General features: G+C 39.5%; 2 protein-coding genes across 6 annotated transcripts in view; one reads left to right on the top strand and one right to left on the bottom strand.

Annotated features, from left to right (window-relative positions):
- Nucleotides 1-2,860, top strand: part of vgll4b (vestigial-like family member 4b) — a 28,933-nt gene extending 26,073 nt beyond the window's left edge. For all 3 annotated transcript variants that reach the window (XM_027029331.3, XM_081705854.1, XM_027029329.3), the window contains one exon: nucleotides 75-2,860. In XM_027029331.3, the coding sequence (XP_026885132.1) occupies nucleotides 75-319 (245 nt within the window). In that variant the 3' untranslated portion in view covers nucleotides 320-2,860. The remainder of the gene's footprint in view (nucleotides 1-74) is intronic.
- A 409-nt stretch (nucleotides 2,861-3,269) lies between these two features.
- atg7 (ATG7 autophagy related 7 homolog (S. cerevisiae)) overlaps nucleotides 3,270-23,249 on the bottom strand; it is a 55,486-nt gene continuing 35,506 nt past the window's right edge. For all 3 annotated transcript variants that reach the window (XM_081705845.1, XM_035520162.2, XM_035520163.2), the window contains one exon: nucleotides 3,270-3,738. Coding sequence is in view for 2 of the 3 variants with exons in the window: in XM_035520162.2 (XP_035376055.2) it covers nucleotides 3,706-3,738 (33 nt within the window). In the remaining variant the exon portion in view is untranslated. The remainder of the gene's footprint in view (nucleotides 3,739-23,249) is intronic.

Genomic DNA, 23,249 nt, shown 5'->3' on the forward strand with positions numbered 1-23,249 from the left:
TAGTGCTTTTGTCATAGTTCACCATAGGTCTTCTTTTCTATGAAAGTCTAACAAGGATTTTTATTTTTTTATAGCCAACACGACTTGTGACCCTGTGATCGAAGAGCACTTCCGCCGCAGCTTGGGGAAGAACTACAAGGAGGCAGAGCCGGTGGCGAACTCTGTGTCCATCACAGGCTCGGTGGACGACCACTTTGCCAAGGCGCTAGGTGAGACCTGGCTGCAGATCAAGGCCAAGGGCAGCTCCTCAGGAAGTCCTGACTCCTCCCCAAATAGTCACATGGTCAACCACAATCACTCCCCCTCCCTCGTTTCTTGAAAAGAGGACCAGCTCACCACCCATCCCCTACTCTCCACCCCTGTCCAAACATTTTCACTTTCGAAACAACCATGCATGTTTTAGCTTGGCTTCAAGCAGTGCTAGTGTATAGCCATGTACATAAAAAAAGAACAGCAAGTTGCAAGTTTTTTTTTTTTTTTTGGTTATGTCGTCTCATTTTCGATTTTTTTCCTTTTCATTCTTTAAAAAAATATATGTATACATTTTTGGATGCCCACACATTTTAAACGATTAACTAAATGAGCAGGATGCTTTTCTTCCTCTTAAGAAACGAGTCAGCTAGCATCCTAACCACCTGTCTCCGATACCAAAGAAACCTCTGATGCAAACATTTTGCCCTTTGACAGAAAGCCATTCTTTTCTTGCAGCTAAATTAGTACTTCTTTCCGTCTTGCACCAGTCGTTTTACTTAACATAGCCCCCTCCCCCCATACTCACCCGTTTTCATATGTGTATACTTGAAACAGAAGGCTTTGTCTGATTTTGCACTATTGATGGTTTGAGGTAATACACTAGGGCGTTGAGAGTTTTTGTTTTGGTGTTTTCTTGTTCTAAATGTAAAAGAGGGCAAACTGCTGACAGCGATGGTTAGGTGATGTTAGGTGTTACATCATTGTGGCAAGAAATGATATGGGGGGGAGATTCTGGTTAGATCCCTAGGTCTTGTTTCAGTTCTTTCTATGGTTGGTGCGGACAACTGAATGGCATCACTTTTATATATGGGCATTTTTGTCATTTGTCCCCTCCCCCAAGCACTGTGGTTTTGGTAGAGTAGATAAGGTTTTAAGGGTAAACTATTGCTTACCAGTGCATGTGTTTAAAATAGCTGGTATCTATTAATATGTAGACATTTCATTCTTAATACTATTAGCCTTTTCCTCAGATTTTAGTTTATTTTTGTCAGTAACAATTCTAGATAAACTTACTGCTGGTACAGTTGTACTCAATATTATTATTTTTTATTCAATATTCATTGTGGTAGCAGCAAAATACAGAGGACAGCCTCCGGACAGGCCATCTATATATTAACAGTTTGATTTGTATGATATTAATCCCGTGGTACAGGATGCTATTAGCGTTGTGCATGACTGAAAAAATATTTGCAGCTATAGAGAGGTCAGCATGAGAGTTGACAATCTGCGGAAAATATCGAGAGCTATGTTGTGGTTTGTTGTTCTATCCCCCTCTGGATTTAGTGTCTGTGTTTAGTGTCTTGGCATCATATTGGTTGGCTACAGCTATTGCAGCTGATCTCCCTCCCTTTTTAAACAAGCAACCTGTACCAAGGTGAGATACATTCCTCCAATAGGGATCTTAGTACAGGTCATGCATTTAGCTCTCATTTTCAGCATAGCTATGAACTAGAGACTTTGTTGTGACAAGAGGTTGCATATAGAGATGATGCTTATACTGAGGCTTTGCTCATCTTAAGCTTGCCTGTACATTCCATCACCCCAGTGACATCATTGGACATGCACAAAATTCTGAAGAGTAAAAGGAAAAAAAATAGTTTAAGAAGAGCTTAGTTCCAGACAGCCATTGCTAGTGACAATTTCCTGAGGAGCTCTCAAAATATCCTATTTACAAAAGTACTCCACAGATTAAACTATTTTTCACTTTGTAGTTTTCTTGTATGTATATGATAAAAAAAATAATTGTATACTGCGTTAGGCGATCATAATGTCTTTGTGCATGCATACAGATGGGGGAAAGGGACTCTGTGTCCTGAGGTCAATATATATACATTTCACTACCAGTCTACTAGGTAGGACACTCACTTTGTTTTGACACACATTTACCCTACACACTGTGGGTAAATCACTTAATGGAAAAAAAAAAAAAAAAACCTTTTTATATAGTTAACTATAAGACCATCATTACGCTGTGCGTAACGAATGTACAGAGAAAAAAAATCGTAGGTATTTTTTGAGGAACAATTAATTTGTTAATGATATGTAGCTATTTAATTTTTCCCTGTCCTTTACTGTAATCATGCTTCTTTTTTTTGAGAAAAAAGTTGATCTTTTTCATTCGTAGATTTGTCTGTTTATGGTTAAAAGTGCAGGAACACAATTATTCTATGAAAACACTGCGTCATAGCCACTTGTATATCATTTCTAAAGGCTACTGACCAGTCTTGATACAGCTATTAACACAGGGGTGTTTCAACTGTCTCTGGAGGCAATTGAACAAAAAGTTCTCATCTTTTAGGCCACTTGCCTGGGATGAGGAACTCCACCCCAACCTGACCGGTTGACAATTTACTGCCGATATTCTCTATTGAAACAGTAAATTTGAAGAAGCTGACTTACGCTTCCAAAAGAATGAACACTAGATACAAATGTTCAAAAATCCTTCACTGCAAACTCTAGTGTACTTTGAACACCCCCAAATGGTTTGTAAATCTGTATTATATCATCATTTTGTGGCCTTGGTTCTCTTCAATTAAAACAAAATTGGCAGGCCATTGTTTTGTACTTAAAAGTAGCCTCAATGAACAATAAAGTGCTCTTAAACCAGTGTCTGACTCAGTATTCATTCAATGAGGTGATACAACAACCAATTGTGTACCATTACGAATGAGAAAAAACAACTCTTGATTACTCGCTCTTTTCCGTGTAAGTAACCACACTGACGTCAAAACGAAAAGAGGAAGAAGTGCTGAGCATATCAAGCTACTGCCATTACACTATTCGCAAACTTAACTGTTATTCCAAACCGATTAGGTACTTGTGTATGATTACTGCATGGGTAATTAATCAAGAGCAACCTGAGGTCAAATGCTGCATGAAAATCTTAGGAATTGCCTCATGTCTTCAGTAAATTTTGTCAATGACAAGTTAAGTAGGTTCTTTACTGGCAAAATAGCTATATGGTAATAGCATTCTATAGTTGGTATGAATAAAATAATTTGGCAAAGAGCAATATCTGAAGAAGCACTACACAGAATTAACTTTATTAGGTGGTAATGACTTGTTTAACATGTTACTAAACCAAAATTTTAATCATTAACAAAGAGCAAAATGTTATCAATATGGTTTTCCACTCTGTTTATGAACAATAACACACTGCAGATTGACGACTCATGACGTAACGCCACATATGAGCTTCCACATTTACTCAGTTACGCATTTAAAATTTGTTATAACACAGCTTAAAATCGCTGTGCTCAGTTTTCTTTTTAACCACCCCATGTATTGTTTTTTTTTTTTTTTTTACATCTCAGCACTGATGATGTCAATTTCTCTGGCATGTTACCAAAATATTCATGTTGTCACGGTGGGCAGCCATGTTGTCCGTTTCTGACATGTAGGGAGTGCGTGGCTTGGTTTATTTCATCCGAAGGCAGGCCACAGGTTCCAAATTCAAATACTTTCATCATCACTCATGTCCCAAATCTGGAGGGAGAGGAAAAAAAAACATGGAAACAAACTGTTGATCCTTGCTGCTTAATGGCAGCTAGACACTTGCTTTACTATACATCCATTCATTCTGTAAGAACTAGATTTCACCCAGGTAAGCTGCTGTGACAATGTAATGGACAGCACTACTCTACTCAGCAGTAGTAATGTTAAAGTAATGTTAAATTGTGAATGTAAAGGCTGAAGGAAGTGAATGTTTCAGTGGTAACGAGTATGATTCAGTGTCAAGCTGCTAAACTATTCCCAAACATACAAGTAAGTAATATTCAACAGTGATCTAATGCCAGTTTAATTGTTAAATTGTGAAGTAAGGGTACTGGAGAAATAACCAGTCAGCCAACACGCTGTAGGTACATAGGCTCCAAACCAGTATGTTTTGAAAATTGTTCAGTGGTCATAAAATAGTACAAAATTAAAATGTATTGCAATATTCATGAGAGTTAAAAACCTCTCCAGACAACCTGAAACATCACTAAATGTCAATAAATTGTTCATCAGAATTAAATGTGAAAAAGTGTGATCCATCTCAAAATATCAAGTCATGGCTCCTTATGATCTACTTAACATTGTTATGTTTTCCCTATAAAGTAATCATGACACATGTCTGACATCAAGAATTACCAATCCTGCCAGCAAAAAATATGGCAAGTATACAAACAGTATTTCCAAAGGGTGCCTTTTTGTCATGCTGCAGTTTTTGAAGTACCAAAAACTGGCTGGTGCACAAACTGACCTATGAACCAAAACTGAAAATTAAAATGAGCTGCACATACACTAGTATTCACTCACCCGTCCAAAGCATTGAATTCAGGTGTTCCAATCACTTCCATGGCCACAGGTGTATAAAACCAAGCACCTAGGCATGCAGACTGCTTCTACAAACATTTGTGAAAGAATGGGTCGCTCTCAGGAGCTCAGTGAATCCTAACGTGGTACCATGATAGGTGATGCCACCTGTGCAACAAGTGCAGTTGTAAAATCAACTGTCAGTGTTGTAACAAAGTGGAAGCGATTAGGAATGACAGCAACTCAGCCACGAAGTGGTAGGCCACGTAAAATGACAGCGGGGTCAGTGGATGCTGAGGCGCATAATGCACAGAGGTCAATCGCTACAGACCTCCAAACTTCATGTGGCCTTCATATTAGAACAGTGCATAGAGAGCTTCATAGAATGGGTTTCCATGGCCGAGCAGCTGCATCCATGACTTACATCACCAAGCGCAATGCAAAGCGTCGGATGCAGTGGTGTAAATGCTGTAAATGTAAATGTGTAAAGCATGCTGCTACTGGACTCTACAGCAAGATCTTCCCAGAAGAGTTGAAGCTGTTATAGCTGAAAAGGGTGGGCTGACTTCATATTAAACCCTATGGATTAATGGATACATTTTCCATGTAAATGAACTGAACCACTTTGTTCAAATGGTTTTCCATCTGTCCCTTTCCTGTTTAAAAGAAATCAGACACTCATGTTTGCCCAGACAAAGACCAACTGCCATGTTCATGTGTTTTCAAATACAAATGCCCTAGACAAAACTGCACTCTTATGGTTTTGCACAGTAGTTTGGAGAAGGTCGTAAATGTTTATGTATGGCTGCCTTTGATAATGAAGGCAAAGGTACTCCTCCCTCCCCCACAGCACACCTGGCTGTCAAAAGCTGCTGTGTGTCATTGACATGCTAATAAAAGCCTACCCCCCCCCCCAAAAAAAGCCCACTACAACAGTGGCTCAGACCCGCCTGCTCACTTTGAAGTCTATGCCAAGGTAGGGGGAAAAAGAACCTCAGATAAGTGTGTATGAGAGAGAAAGCGAGAGGGGGAGGTTGGCTCAGAAAAGTGTAGAATATTATTTGGGCTATGTAAAGCGCTAGGTGTCCCCCTCCCCCCTTCAAGAAGCGACTTTGGCCTCTGACGAAACGTCAGGCACCACACATGCACGGACACACACAGGCACATAGTTAAACTACAGTCATTCTCTTCAAAATTGAACAGAAGCCAAGTCTAAAGCTCTGTCGAAAACACTGCTGCCACGCTGACGCTAGAAAATTCCACACATTCTCACTGCTGTCAGAGCACTTGGCATAGTTTGGAACAGAGAATGGAATGGCATCTTCTCAGGCTGACCACCACATACTTCAACAATCAGACAGACTAGGAAACAGAAAGAAAGACTGATGCCCATCCACAACTCATGGACCAAAACCAGTCTGACATTTTTTTAAGATTAGCTTGACCCAATCTTAAAGCTTCAGACAACTTAACCAATTAATAATTTTTTGTAATTATATGGGAAACTATGCAATCACAGTGAAATTTTTTTATGATGTATTAAAAATATATATTTTTAAAATAAACTGTTTTCATGTCTCTAGAAAAAGGCAGTAGCACCCCCACAAATGACTTCCCAACTTAACTTGGTTGGCTTAGAACTTGATATCTTTAGTTCCTACAGTAATCCTCTACTGTGTGTGGATTCTCCAAGCCCCAGAGAGTCTTTCCTGCACACTGTGGTTCTTACATCACAGGATTAAATTTATCCTGGAGGATTATAATTACACAGGCTTTAATTATGCATGCTCTCACACCACAGAAATGGTTCACGGTGAATGTTTACATACATCAGTACCGTCATGGTCACGACCCTCATCTTTACTTTTTGATGACAAACATTTCATTACAAGAGTCTCTGAAGTGAACCAGTGAGGTCCAGGAGCTTAAGCAGGGAGAACTTGGGACTTTTTATTCTTCCAAGTTTAAAAAAAAAAAAAAAAAAAAAAAAAGGCTGGTGAAAAGTCTCTCTGACTGTCTGGCTAATTTCTATGCCAGTGCTTTCAGACGACAGCAGTGCTATATAACTGTATACTGCTAACAAGAATAACAAAATCATCAGAACAGATGTAGATGTAGTCACAATGAAGATGGAGATTTTTTTGGCTTTAATGGCTATAATGTAAAGAAAGAAAAAGAAAATTACTAGCAGGTATATTGAAATGGAACGAGCTATTAGGATGTTCTGTCTTCAAATGGAACATTAAATCTACCAGGTAGTCATCAAATAATAGCACCCCTGATCACGGAAATTGTATGAAAAAGCTCATTTGTTTGATGGATGAACTCTGCAGGGGATTTTTTATGACACACACGATGCCTCTGCCCGTTTCCTTGTCATCCAAATGTTGACAGAAATGAAAAGTGCTATGAGATCTTCAACAGTATACACTGCAAACTGTAAGTAATATCTAAATAACTGCAATTAATTTGTAAGTAATTGTAAACAATTATTCTAAATAATTGTCATTATTGTAAGTATTTGTAAGTAATTAATTTTAGTATACACTGCAACTATATACACTGCACCTGTAATTTAATGTCAGGCCTGATGCTTAATGAGACACTTTTATAATGACACTGATTAAAATAAAACCACACACTGTACACTTTTTAGTAGTTTCTTGCCCACATCCTATTTAGGACGGTATGGGATACAAAACACCACAGATCTACAGGATCATTTCAAATTAAATGAAAAATGTATTATGGGTAGAAAATATCAAATGAGCAAGCTTTTGTTAAAAACATTATCCTAATCATGCTACCCTTTTCTCTTCTTCCATTAGGGTGTACTTGAAAAACATGATCATGTCACTGGAGCCAATAGTCTCTTGCACAAATTTCATTTTACACAGCCTGATGGAAATGAAAAGGATAGAGTACAATGGGAGAAAATATTAGAAAGGAGTTTATTCAAGGATTAAATGTATAAATGTAGTTCACATTTTTAAAAGAAAAACAACTTTTTCTTAAATATGATGCAAAGAAAAAGGCTCTAGTAATGAGGTAAAATGATTCAATCTTTGTAAAGAAATGCAGCACAAGGACACATCCAAATGAAAATTCAAGCAGCAATATCAGACCTATAAATCTGTCAACAAAATCTTTACAGTGAAAAAATACAGCTTTCCCATTTCACCTGTACAACTTTTGTTAAAGCTTTACCCTTATAAATCATGTAACCACTAGACCCTATAATCCAGAAATTGTAGACTGCTGACATGCTAAAATGGTATTTTGTGACTATGTAAAAATTACTTTTTACACAATTCTTATATTATCAATTTTTTTTCTTATAGTAAGTAATTATTCTAAGACATGCTAATGGCAATTATCCTAGATACCAGTCCATAAATAGCTCTTTGTGACTGAACGAAGTGTATTTGGTTGGATGTTGTCTATATGAATAAGAGAGCTCAATGTAATTAAGTCACTTTGGATTTTTAATTTGCTAGTCAAAAATGACAGCAGTAGCTAACGCTATCCACCCTCTATTTTTCACTGCACTCAGTGCATCCCTAAGGGGTTTGGCAGTCTCTGCTTATCAAATGACATTCACCAGCAGTATCTTTGGGCTTTGCAGCTCCTCCTGAGTGACAGGCTACCATATTAAAATAAAAGATACTTAGACAATATGAAGCTTTAACAATTATGGTAAATGATTACATATAACCACACAATGTAATAATTTACCAAGAATAATAAATGATTAGTAGAGATCTGTTGGATCTACACCTGCTAAGATGATGCGACAGAAGCCGTGACACTGATCCCTTCGTTGGTAGTTAGAGACAACAGATCCGACCACTGAAAACCTTTTTGACGTTGCTAAATTTAAGTACATCTTGGCATTATCCAACAGGGAAACCAAATACTCTGCTGAAGTGGCTTGCTTGAAGCCGAATGCATGCTTGCCAGTCCATCTTCACCAACCTGGAGGATTTGGGTGGTACTGAGACAGTTGCTTAGGTATCGAAAACAACATTTTGCCTGGTACTGGAGGCGTGGCATACGGTTATATAGGTGTTAATGGAAATGCTCTTATTACCGCTTTGTGTGAACCTTCCTTTATCCCTCCTTCAGCAATGGATGTCTAGGAGCCACAGTAGTGCTCAGCACTGAGAAAACAGGCACACTTTCAGATGGGTCTTGTTTAGGTCAGGGAATAATAAGCTGAGGTTATTTGCAGCAACACTGAATCTTTTAGGCTTTTTTCTGTTGCAGCCATGAAGTTTTCAACAGCTTTGATAACTGCTAAAGGCTAGATGCCACAATTAGGAACAGGGCAACTAATCAGCAAACTGGGTGTGCTCACAATGGCTTATACATGCTGACAGAAGCACACAGTGGATACATTATCCTCAATGCCCGTCAGCTGGGGTGGCTTAAAAGCCATCTGTTTTATGTACTGGAAATCAAAAACTGTGAAAAATGAGCTCTCGGCCTTTTATCACTAAGCTAAATTGCTGTAAACACAGATTCTGGGACCACACAAGGTGCAATTATACCCAAGTTTGCAAGCAAACGTGCCCCAAAGAGATTTGCTGTACAAGCCACATGACCTATAATCAGGACACATTAGATGTTCATCACATTAGATGTTCATCATATTAGAGTACTTGACAAAACCATTAATCACGGCACTAGAGAGCAGTGCTGTGTTTCAGAGTAGTAGTGTTTAATGTCCTGTGATGTGGTCATTTTATGTCCACTAACTATGTATACATGACCAAAATAAATCACATGACAAAAATGTACAAATTTTATTTGTTGAAGTATGAAATGTAAAAAAAACCCAACAACAACAAAAAAACATTCTGATCATCATTCCTCAGGGCATAAAGGAATGGGTAAACTATTGATTAGTTGAACCAGGTTTGATCATCAAAAAAAGCACAGTTAGTGTCCATGAGTTCATCTGGTACTGTCAATGTCCAAGGCTGTACCCTTACCTGCAACTTTCTATTTATCAATACAGATAAGACAACCAGAAATAAATTTGGATAACTTGGTCTGTTTATAACTTGGAGAGAGAGAGAGCGAAACATCCTAGTATTAATAAATATGATCCACTACATGATGTGACATTTGGCCTAATCTTCCAGCAAGTTTAATGTAGACTAGAAGAAGGGCCCAATCAGGTCTTCATTCAAATGTCTGTATGGTCAGAGGTTCCCAATCAAATGCTAGTAACATGTGGTCATGGGTAGTAACACGAGCTCATGGGTTTAATTCCCAGGGGGCACACTGTCATAATAATGAATTTATGCAAGTAGCTCTGTGAGAGAATCTGCGAAATGCTATAAATGTTTATAATATGTGTATATAATACATACAAAAACACATACATAAAATGTATATAAAATCTAAAGTTTGACTATTATTGATTAATTGAGTGTCAGTCTTGAAGCTACTAGCGTTAACTTAGCTTCTTGGCAGGTTCTTCTTGCAGGTCTTCATGACTATTTATTTGTTCCCAGTTTGTGCTGCGAAATTTTCAAAGTAAGGCAGTTTGCCTAGTTTATGTGCATTAAAAGAAAAGTGGTATTACGATAAGACAATAAAAACATATACCCATAATTACATCTCAGATCACAACTTCTATCCCTTTATGAGTAGTCCTCTTCAAATAAAGTCCATCGATAATACATGTAATTGTTCACTTGGCAACAAGTAACAACTGTTATTATAGACACTTCCTGTTTGGATGAACACGCTGCTTTATAATGTCCTTACCTCTGACAGAAGCACAGCACACAATCTACCAATGGACTTCACAGCCAGTGATGTCCAAGCCAGGAGAGGTCAGAACTGAGTGATGGCAGGAGCTCTTCTGCCAGTGGAAGCCATATTTGTTCATGCCAGAAAGGAATCAATGGAGAGCAAATGAACTTTAAAGTTGCTTAGCCTGAGGCTTTTCCGGGCCTAACGGGTGTACGCTTTTGACATTCCTCTCTGTTCTTGATTCGCCTCAAGAGGGAATACCAAAGCAGGGTTGGGAGTGTGCCATTTTTTTGGGGAAACGTTCTCTGAAGCATGAGGCGAAGGCTCCGTGAGGGCAAAAGGCTCCGTGAGGGCATTTTGATGGCTTCGAAGTAAAAGCCTCAAAAACAATTATGAGTTCCAAATGAAGCCTCAGTAAAGCTTGATCCTGTGTCAGTATGCCAGCACATATGAAAAAACATCCACATTTTGTCACTGGGCTCCATGTAAATGATTATTAACACTGCGAATGAAGACTACAATTCCCAGTATTACTTGGGGCATTTATTTTGTAACAACTTGCTCAGTGCTGCCAACATGCAGACCAGAAGGTTCAAGCAGATCAGGCTAGTGTGCTGGCCAGCGTGGAGAGCTTGCGGCTGCTCCATGTAGACCTGGGTTTTCCCCCTTCCCTCAGATTGCCCTGATCTGCTGACTGTTCTCTGGCTCCTCCCCCAGCTGTCAGTGGCTCCCTGCTCCCCCTGTACAGTTCAAGAGCTCATTTCACATCTCCTCGCTCCCTTAGGACTATGAGTCACACTCAAACCCAACACAGAGCCATAAACAACAGAGTAGCCCTCCCCCAGCACACACACACGCACTTGTGCACACACACACACACACACACACACACACACACACACACACACACACACACACACACGCGCAAATGACATCAAGACAAAGAAACTAAGGTCAAGCTCATTTATGTCTGAACAAACACATGGTCACACCAATTGGAAAAGAATGAATCTATAAGGCAGATCCTTTTTGACCCTTCCAGTTTTCCCCCACACACACGCACACAACTGCGAGCTACACGTACCACGGCTAGGTATCAAGATACTTGTCAGGTGCCCACAAAAATACTGACATAACCGGCATTCATCTTCTGTTGCTGTCATCCCCCCCCAAAACTCTTTCCACTTAGAGCAGATTCACATAAACACCAGCTAGCCAAACAAACACCAGCTAGCCAAACAAAGCGCGGGGCTTTGTAGGGTGTGGCGGCTAGCCCGCCGCAGCTGTGGTTTGGTGTTGCTGTGGACGGACAGAGGGCCCCCATTCGAGTTCACTCGACCTGGCTTTATTTTCCCTGTGTGACACATTTCCTGTTCCATGTATCAAGGAGAAACACTTGGAAGAGATTTAGGGCCTTGTGTCTTCCGGATGCACCCCCCCCCCCCGAAAGGAAGAACTTTGCTTGCCTTCCAGCAGCAAAGTAAACACAAATATAAACACAGTATATGGGGCAGATGGGAAGAAAATAGTATGGCATTGTAAAGTTGCAAACAATGTTTAGTATTACTGAACCATGAGCTGTAAAACTGGACTTGATTATTCAACACTGTTCAACTTGATGTTGCAATTATGATGTGCAGCTGAGTACAATGGGGCTTTAACTAACCATAGGAAAGACGCATCTTACAGTTCTCACAGTCTTGTAGGGCAGGCACATCCTGCTGACTATACCAGCCAAGTTTAAAAGGACAGTTTGTGTCATTCAAACATTACAAAGTAATTTGTATGGTTATGTTCACTTGTTAAGAATATATTTTACATTCTAAACCAGAACCCTTTTGTGAAAAAGTTCAGTATAAAAACTATAAGTTCTAATTATCCAGTATGTTTTTAAAACCATAAGATACATCAATAAAACCCGATATTAACAAACACTTGGATATAAACAAACACTTCCATTATTATGTATACTACAATAGTACTTTGCATTTGTTTTCATTTTCACTGGTTGCTTTACCCAATATTAATTGGGTAGTGCCACATACTGTAAATGCAATACAAATTCTCTAAATTACTGACAACACTCTATAATGCCATCCAAATGACGGGGTAGTTTAAATGTTTAAGTAGTATCATTCACTCTCATTAAATGACTACATAGCTACCTTAACTGTATGACTTCCAGATTGCATGAACATATTACACTACTACCATACAAGGTGATATTACATGTTACACTACATGCAAATTATGCTAAAGTTACAAACTGGTTAAACTAACTGGCACATGACATCGTTTAAGTTAAGCTACCAATGTTCACAATTATCACACTCCCATACAGCTTTTTAATAAGAGGCATGAGTCTATTGTGGATGCATAGTCAAAACCATTTCACTGCGAGTTATACTGTGTATGACTATGTATGTGACAAAAAAAAACAAACTTGAACTTGAAAATACATGCCCAGGATTGTGTTATTAGAGGCATCCTACTGTTATCTAATGTGTACAGTGCCCAGCCATGGAGGAACAGCAATAGCCATAGACACACAGGCCTGTTGACCTGTGGTAGTGTGACCAGTATGGAAAGATGGTTCACATACTGATAAAATAAAAAGTGCACACAGCAATGTTGAAAAGTCAAGAGGAACCAAAGAGCATACTCATGTATAGAGATGTAGGATGTTTAAGCTAGTCACTAACATGCAGGCATTACTGCAGCATCTGTGTGCTTATGGCCCAGAGTGAATCTTCCTACAGGACTTCACTTGCAAATACATGGTATGGGTCCTCACATGCAAGTTAGGAACAGACTTAACTTTAAGGGGTGGGGGGGTGGGGATGAAGGGCTGGCATCTGTGAACAGGCAAGCATGGATGATAGAAGAACTCAAACTTTTGAATTACAACTGGTCTGTAGGTGCTAATCAAATGTAAAAAAAATGGAATCCCTTCAAAGTGTGCATACTAGTAAGAACCTGCCCTTTTTTAATTACATGTTTGACTAACATCCAGCTGACGTGGTTTAAGTGGAAATCAAGGCTCACGAGTGCAGGAGTATATGCTCACCACACACACACACACACACACAGAGAGACACAGAGACACACACAGACACACAGAGACACACACAGACACACAGACACACACAGACAGACAGAGACACACAGAGAGACACAGAGACACCTTTTTACATGCTTGGATTTAGGAACAAAAAAAAATCTTTTTAATAAAGATGACTGAAAGACTTCCAAAAACAAAGGTAAATCACTTGAAACCAGAGAGCAGCTTATCTAGGATCAAACACAAGCCCATGTCTGAGGAGCAAGCCCCAACCACAGACCGAAGGGTGATCTTACTCTTAAGACCATCACAGGGTTATGTTCTTTGAACAGCCACATGACAGATGTTCAAACATAATTTTGTGGGAGAGATAGAGTAGCAAAAACAAGGAATGAAACTTTTTCATGGATACCGACAGAAGTCAATCACCAGTAGTGATAGAAGAATAGGTGGGACAACGTGGATGCATATTTATTGCTAGTCCACAGCATCTAGTGATGTGCCCATATGATGCAATCATCCTGCAATCAGATGTGCGTGATGGGGATTAAAAATGGAGATGCTTCAGCACAAAAAATATAGACATAAACTATTAAAGACGTTTTTGAGGAAACTACACTTTTAAAATGTCTGACAGTACTTTTGCAACACTATGCACCACCCTTCCAGTAACAGAACCCCTAAGGGCCCCTGGGGGTGTGGTAGTGCGAAGTGTGTGGCTGAGGTTGGAGCAGACCGCATCTCTGAGAGAGTGGAAAATGCAAACATGGGGACGATCCTATCTTTCTATCCCATGTGTTGGGTGAACAATCAGGGGATGATAAGGTCCGGTGACGCGGTGTCTAAAGGGCTCCGGAGAGAATTATGGTGTCACTGCACAGTGCCAGAGTCAGTTCTGCATCAGTTGGGGCTTCAAGAACTGATAAAACATGGAAAGCACATCAGGACATCTTGCGACAGCCAGTTTGTTACACACACACACACACACGCACACGCCCGCCGTCGCCCTCTATTGAAGTGGATCGCATAACTGTAACACACGGCAAACTTGGGTCCAGATCTGATCACTTTCACTACAGCTCAACTCGCAGTGATTAATTATGGCCAGGGCCACAGGACAGAGTTCAACACTAAGGTGGTGGGAGGAAGCATGCCCAATCACTGGGAAAACCTTCTTTCAAACTTATTTATTATTATTGTTGTTGTTTTTAGTATATTAGTTAATAGTTGATTTTTTATTAGTATTAATGCATGTTGATTTCTTTATAATAATCAGATACCTAAACTGAGTCAGTGAGGCAAAATTATCTCCAAACTAAGTAAACAGGAATACAGCACAATTAGTTAGCAAAAACTAGCTGACACATATTTTGTCCTTTTTAAAGGACACACGGTCTTCAGGTGGTTAACACTTAAGTAGTAAACCATGAAGAAGCAAAGATTGAGGGTAGCAACCTCACCCAGTCTCAAACCTGGGTTTTCCAGCCAGCAAATGTGTGCTCTGACCACAGTAGTGACAGACTTCCTGAGTGACGATCTCCATCACGTTATCCTGACCTTCAGAGAGTGCTTCGCACATTCCACGTGTCCACCCTTCATCCAAGATTACACCCATGCCCTTCAGCAGAGGTTCACACTGGGATTCACACCATCCCCTCACAGCAGGGGGTTCCTTTAACCATGAACATGCTCGTGATGGCTTCATAGTACCATCCCACTTCTGACACCATTTGCAGGGAAGACAGCAGGCAGCAACCACCCCCGGTCTTGAACCTGGATCTTCCAGGTGGCAAATGGGATCCTATTCCACTAGGGAATAAAAACGTGGTGACATGAAGGTCAGACAAACCTTAGCCATGTATCAATAAGGGGAAAAACCCCAAAAAACCCCACAAATGATTTGCAAAAGGATGGTAGTTAAATTAGGCAATGGCTTTAAAAAAAAATAGCTTCACACCTGAAAATATGTCACCAGTTTTATCCTGAGTATAATAAACCTTCCTGGTAGGAGACACAAATATATACTGCTGCTATACTTGAGGATCATATGAGGAGCATTATATGAAAGTTAGATTTTCTCCTAGGATCACAGTTGGACAACTGCAGTAGCTGGCTGGACCCAGGGTTCCAATTAGACTCTGCATTTATCCCAACTAATTATTTAGAAGACTTGCCAAAAGAAAGCCTCTCGTCGTGCAGAAAAGCTCACTCTGGGAAGTATAGTGATGTATATGTGCACAAGTTCTGCTGGCCATGGTCAGCCATGAATGTATGGACCAATAATTATAAATGTATTTTAGGAAAAAAATTCATTTGTAAAGTTTTTTTTTGTAATACATTTTGTAATGAGAATATTTCATATTTTTAGTGTTATTTCAAACTGATTAATGAGCAACACATTTTGTTTCATAGCTTTCCCTGCCCCAAAGTATGATAATTATACTGAAGGGCACTGTAACTATTAGAAGAAATAAGACTAAAGAAATTACAAAAATGTACCTGAAGGCATTTCAACTTTTAGTGCTCAGCTGAGCTACTTGTTGATGTCGAAAAAGCTAAATTATTTTCCACTCAAACTTACCCTGTGGTAAAATGAGATATTCTAAAAAGGCAAAACAAAAAGGCAAATGCAAAATGACTGTCTATTTTGACAGAATTAAAACAGCCAGGCCTTAATACAACTATTACATGATTGTTTTAAGGGACAACAGCTTCTGATTCTGTACACATGTATAAATGAATGTGCTTGGTAAATACTTTCTTTAAACATTACATTATGAGGAAGATAGGATAGCACATGGTTAAATGTTTGACATTTGTATTAACTGTTGACATGAAAGTGTAAATTTACTAGTCAGTTAACCATGTCCAAAATTCTGCTAGAGAATGCAGGTGACATAAAACATGTCACTTCTCATGTTTAGCTAATAAAAAGTAACTTCTAAAAACACAAATTTTATGTAAATTGTATTGTTGAAAAGTAACACTTACGAATACCTGATTACCTCTACAGCAGTTAGAAGATGAAATCTTCACTGACCTCCTGTATGTCTCAACATTAGTGCAATTCCTTACTATTGTAACTATTGTAAGAGATACTGTTCATATAGTACCAGTCAAAAGGTTTTACATACCTACCCAGATAGATGAAAAGGCCTTTAAGACTATAATAAACATACATTCAGTCTGGGATGTCCAAACATTTGACTGCTACTACATGCACTGTATTCATTTTCAGCTAAAATCTTAGGATTGTCTAGCATGGCAGTTATCTGTATCAGTCAATCCGCTTATATGAGAAGCAACCAGAGGCATCGGTAAACCGAGCCATTCACACCACAAGGGATGATCTGAGGTCAGTTAGGATGCCCAGTACTGTCCTCCCCAGAGAGAGAAGAGGGCATAAATCTGAACTGTCTCATGTGCCATGTAATCACTGCTGCTTTAACAAGGCCACTGGCCCCTTAGCTATGCATGGACTGCAACTTGAGTCAGGTATTTGCCTTTTGCCTACGGGTCTGTATTCTAAATATGGTTTGTGTGTTACTCATGAGGTCCTAATAGCAAGCAACCGGGGGGGGGGGGAAGACGACACACGACCACCCGGTAAAGGGTCGCCTACATGCAGAGTCACCATTCTGAAGCCCAGCAGGTCTGATGCTAGTTAAACAAACCCTCAAAAAAAACCCTTAAATTTTATAAACGTGATTCGCTGTTTACTCTGGAGGAATGTGAGAATTAGCTGGAACAGCAGGTTATGGGGATGTTTCATACTGAGATGAATGATAAGTGGTGAAAATCCTGACATGCATATTTCAGTGTCTTGCATCTCGAACATTCAGATCAACTTCTACACCACAGGCTTTTTTTTAACCAAAAATGTCCAAATGCTGTACTTAAAACCTTGAAAGTAATGTAATTCATGAACTTGCACTCAAAAATAAGCAAAATATCAGCTTAGACAAAAAGACATAGTACCTACTTTTGCTATTTTTATTAATATAAACTGTGCTGACATGAGAAAGACTGAGGAAATATGAACTCTGGACACAATGATATGGATATTTCTCTGTGAATTACCGCATGCTCCTCCAGACGTAGCTCTGTCAACACACCTATGACACACCACGCACACACACTTGCGTTTGTGTGATTCAAGCAACAGCCAAATACACACCATTTCTCTGAATGAGCCAGTGTTTTGGGAGTGTGGGACAGCATAATGAGAGCAGTGGAACTGTATCATTTCACCGAAGAAGGACAACGGCATCTTTATCGCCAGCATAGAGGAGAATGAGTATAGAAGGGAAGTGAATTTGAAAGAGACCTCGCAGACATAGAGTCCCTTTGTTTGGAGTGTTAGGAGAACTCTTGTGGGCCATACATGAAAGGCCCCAGCAACAGATAACAGAATCTTTTACCAAGCTGGCAAATGGGTGGTGAGCCATGATGACGGGAAGAATGAGAACATGTCCAAAAGAAAAAAAAAAAGAAAAAAAAAAGAAAAAGAAAAAAAAAAAATCTAGATATCCTTGTGGTGATGGCAGACAGTAGCAACCCTACCCAGGTCTCAAACTTTGGTCCTACGGGCAATAAACTAATGCCCTTACCACCAGCCCAAAGAGCAAGCTCTCTGGCATAGTAGTCAGAGCACCCACTTCACCTGTTTGAAGTGACAATCTTAGTAACATCACCCCCTCTCCGTCTGGGAGTGACGCTCTCTGTCCCCACAAGCCTACATACAATTTACATTCTTGCTAAATTAACAAGGCAATTTACATTTACCACATTTGGCAGATGCTCTTATCCAGAGCAATTTACAATTTTCAATAAGACAATATAAGTCAATCTTATATCCGTTTTTTTGTTGTTGTATTCTTGATGTTGGCCATTTCTGTGCTTCCTTTTAAAGCTAAGGGGAATCAAGAAAGAAGAAAGAGAGATTAAGCCTAGTTTTAGTAGAGGAGCAGCTATGTCTTGGACAGGACATAGCATACATCAGTAAAGTTGCTGAACATTGAGCTGGGTTTCCTGCACACTGTAGCACTGAGACTGTTTGATGAAGTAACACTTTATGACAAAAGATTGTCCCCAGAAGCTCACCAGCCACCCAGATCCTAATTTAAGTTACACAGATTTGGCCCATGTCTGTGCTACACACTGACACACACTTCAGTGTTTAAACCACGTCTAAAAATCTCTCTTAGCCAGACTAGATGTCTTCTTTTTGAGTAGGCTGGGAATTGGCTTCTTCTGCGTTCCCAACACAGGCACGCTTGGGGCGGCCCTGTGGTGCTGGGTGCACAACGCTCCACTAATTGCTAAAGCATTACTGTAAATATATACTCCACTATCATGTAACTGCATGCAGACACCCTCTTTCTGGTCCAAAATGTTGTGGCAAAGCTAGCAACTCCTGGAAAGCAACTCTTGGAACTCAATACATGTATAGAATAGTGTTTTAACAGGAAAGTAAAGGGAGGTCAGCATGTGGATTGCATTATACAAGCCAGTTCCATTGCTTAATTTTATAGCTGAATATGTTTGGATTGGTATTGGTGTAAACTGATGGTTGTTACCAAGGTTAAGAGGTGTGCAGTCAAATTAAGAGTGTTTCCCCTGGCAATTAGAAGGGCTTAAATTCTAATAATAAACAAAATTGTATTTGAGAAAAGCAATACAACACAAAGCGATTTCTTTCCTGTATTCATAGAACATCATCTACTTTTACAGTGAGTTAAATGAAAATGTTACTTTCAAATGTAGAATTTAACATGTCAAATAGGCTGTAAAGAGCCCTATCTTCTGGGAAAAGTGCTTTGGTTATTAATCAGTTATTTGGTTATTCATTTCAGTATCAGCCACAACAAGGTGCTTATTATCGATTATCGTATTTGCCCAAGGATTTCTATATTGGTGCATCCCTACAATACATACAAACAGGTCCAAACAATGCTTTAGTTGTGGAGTGGGCCAGCCTGAGTACCCTGTTCAGACACTATTTTCCTCTGTGCTTTTCTAACATCCTGAAGCTTTGGACTACTCAGAAGCCACCAGGTTAGCCATTACATTCTTGTTTGTTTAGCACCTCATCTGTAACCAGCACTAAATGCTAACACTGTAACCTTCGACTTTCAGGCCTAAACAGCCTAACTGGTTTTTAGACCAGTGGTTAAAAGCCAGATGATGGTAGAATAAGAACAGGAACTCATATCACCTATACCACTTAGCTTGCTTTTTCTGCCCTCAAGTCTGCTGTAAGGTGTATCACCATAATATTCTCATCACCATAATATTAATGGAAAAGATTAAATGATTTTAGAAGGCCTCATATTCTTGCCAAACTGGATTTGTTCTCCTTTTTTCACTTCAAGGAACAAAATATACTGTGCACACACTGTGAAACGCTCCAAATGCATGGTCCATGACTACAGTCACAAAGTCCATAAACAAATTAAGCTATTTTATACGCTGTTCTTGAAAAGCTGGACCATGATGGCTAGACTCATGCAACATATTCGCGTAGGCCAGCCTGCACCCTAGTCAGTGAATAGTGACATAGCTAACCATAGTCCAAGACCACGCTGTCTCCCACACTTAAGCCCTTACTACAGACCTCATTAGGCAGGCCAGACCTTGTAGTATAAATTAGTATTCAAAATGGGTGACCATAGTGTCATGGAAGATGGCTTGATGCTTGCCGCTAGGCACGTAGTTTTCATATCTCTCAAATGGTTGTTTCCTTGGCTTGTGTGATGTTCTGCAGGTCCAAAGAGGCATAGGAACATACCTGTAGAAGTTTTTTAACGTGCTGTATAGCTGGATGGTTCTGAATACAGACAATAACCAATCCTGTCACATTTTCCACATGAACAGCACAGAACAGTGATGTTTAGCTAATCATGCTTGGAGCTTCAAAACCATTCGCATGAGATGTCTTAATGTCTTAGGGATTCGGCGACTGCTTCTGCACAAACAGAGGTAAGCCTCTTCTTGTTTTCTCCCTGGTCACCAATATTCAGCATTTAAACATGTACTCTGCTGGTTCGCACACATAAAAAGAAGGACTGAAAAAGTCAAAACGACTCTAAATTATCCATCTTGTCAAACACACGCAGTGAGTGTAGTTGTTTAGTGACAATTATGACAAGAAACCGAAGCGGCCTCAAATCCTTCTTGGACCCAATTTCCAACTCATCACTTGTGGAAAATGTAACCATTCTCAGGAGTCTGGAATGGTATGGCATGGCACAGAACAGCCTGACTCAGCCTTCGTAGCTGTTCGGGCCTACAGTGTTTGTCCAATTACAAAATTGCCCTTTTCCCCCACTGGTGTAGCTATAGGATTATGTTATGATAGTGCCAAGCTAACAGTAATGTATTTTTCTACATAAGTTTAGTTTTGAGTGAATACACAGACAGATGAAGCTAATAACAGGCTTCCCAATTACATGTCTGTTATTTGTATCTTACACTTTTACAGTGACTACCATAGTGAGAAAGAGACCTGGTATAATCTGTGGAGCCATTCAGATCAGGGAGCATTCAAATCAATGTGCCAAAAACAGCTCGTTTCATGTCTCGAGGCAGGGAAACATATACAAACTAACAGGGTGTTTTGACCACTCATATCTTGCCTTAAAGAAAAATAAATAAAAATATAGGAAAAAGGTTCACAATATGGGACCTATAAAATTCAGCTGATTACAAATACTGTTACCCAGACATGCTTCTTTTTTAATGAGCATATTGCCCACTGTTCTTTTGCTCTATTATAGTTCATCATAACTGACCATTTTGAGAGCCATAATGACAAAACCACAGGCTGTTCCGACCATTGCTCTCCCAAGATTATGGGTGGCTAGTACAAAAAAAGAACATCCCTAACAATAGCCTAACCAAACAAGACAAACCATTTTCCCAGGGTGCTAAGAGCTCATATATTTGTTTTTCACAGTTTTGGAAAACAACTATATATTAAAAAAAAAAAAAAAAAAAAAAAAAAAAAATACAAACAAACTCCAACATTTTGGAACGACTCAGACACATGCAGCAATTAGCAAAAGCACATTATCTAACACATGAACACATGGGAAAGACTAATGAATGTCTTATTTTGTCCATTTGCAATATGATCTACAAATCAGTTGTACTGTATTGTGACGCTCACAAAAGGTGCAAGTGACGGCTGGGGTGGGAAGACCTGCTCCTGCTTCCGAATCAAGTGCGAGCATGAGGAATGAACTGGTTCAAAATCCACTTACAGGAAAGAGTCTCTGAGAAAGCTCACACTAATGGTTTGACCTCACAATGGTCTCATTCACAGTCATGTTCTGACACAGCCAGCAACCTCCAGTTCCCTATAAAACATTGCTGTCTAGCTACATAAACTAATTCCCACGCCACTTTGTCACCACAGGAAGACATGCCACCTGCTTTCAAACCGTGTTTTATAGGTCCCTTCAAACCAAGAAGTGTAAATCTTCTAAATTACAGATGTAGACATTTTTTTTTTTTTGTCTCAGCAATGGTGAGTGCCATTTCCTACTCCTGCGTATGTCTCCCCTGTCAAACAATGGCTTCCAACCTAGGAGGGTGTGACTACTTGCCTCCTCAGCGGAAGTGTGTTAACCTTTTGAATGGGACACAAAATAATAGTCAGGAGCAGCAGAAACCAGCTCTGCTCTGCTCTTACACGCAAATGCCTTAGCTTTAATCAAATTTTGCAGCCTCTTTTAATGAGCCACTCGAAGTCTTCACATGGCCAGAAAAAAATAAATACTACTTGAAAGTGTCTAAGTGATGGTTTTCCATTCGTTTCTTTGCCACCATCCATCTGGGAGAAATGTGTGCAAGTGCAGGGGTATTTATTATATACAGCATTATGAAGCAAGAACAGGGAACTTGTGCTCTGTCGTCCAACGTGGCACAGATTCAGCGTCGAGGTGCATGATGGGGCAGAATGCGGTTCCTCCCGGTTATGTTTGGACTCCATGTGTGCTTGTAAACCTCGGTGGAGAACAGTGAGGACTTTCCCACACTTTCAATCTCCATCCCCCATCCCCTACATTTGTCACAGTAGAGTACCGCTGATCTACATCCACAGAGCTTCTCATGGGAGTGCCACTGTTTTCTATTTGGCCTGTATAGATATTTTTCCAAGAACTGCTTAAACTGTTTTAATGAAACTGAAGCCTGCAAATGCTTTTTACCAGACTGAATTTGGAAATGAGATTTTCCATATATATACCAAGACATGTTTATGTAAAATGTGATATTAGCAGTTGGAAAATTCACAATAGTATATGCATAATTTTTTCCCCCTTCATTATGTTCTAAACTGTGATATTATATAGAACATAGGTCTCCTAGGAATGTTCAGTTTTGGTCAAATGAATCTGATTTTATGACATATTAAGGGTGTCAGCGGTGCATTATGGAAAAGAAAAAGCATTTCAGCTGTTTTTATCTGATAGAGTTAATGTTATGATGCTTTCAGGCAATGGACAAACAAATATTCAGATACCATCTGAACAGAAACGGATAATCTCATTATTGATAGAAAAAAAGTAATGTTGGGTATATAGGCCAAGAACTGAGATGTGTGGATGTGGATGTAAAGGTAATACCATGGATTTCTATAGTTTTGTTTTGTTTTTTTCTTCTGTGTCCAAGTATTTCATGCTGTCACAGGGCTGTTGTGTCATGCTTTATGGTTTCTACTTTCAGATGGTCATTATAGATATGGGGCTTATTTATCAGGGCAAGTATTAAATCAGCACTTACTTATTATGAAGACATATTCAGTACACACAATACTAGAATGCCGCATTTATTTACGGAGAACTGAAAGTCTGAAAAGGTGTTCTACATC

This window comes from Electrophorus electricus, chromosome 22 (assembly GCF_041902795.1).
Source record: "Electrophorus electricus isolate QZ-2024a chromosome 22, ASM4190279v1, whole genome shotgun sequence".
In the NCBI taxonomy this organism is placed as follows: Eukaryota; Metazoa; Chordata; class Actinopteri; order Gymnotiformes; family Gymnotidae; genus Electrophorus; species Electrophorus electricus.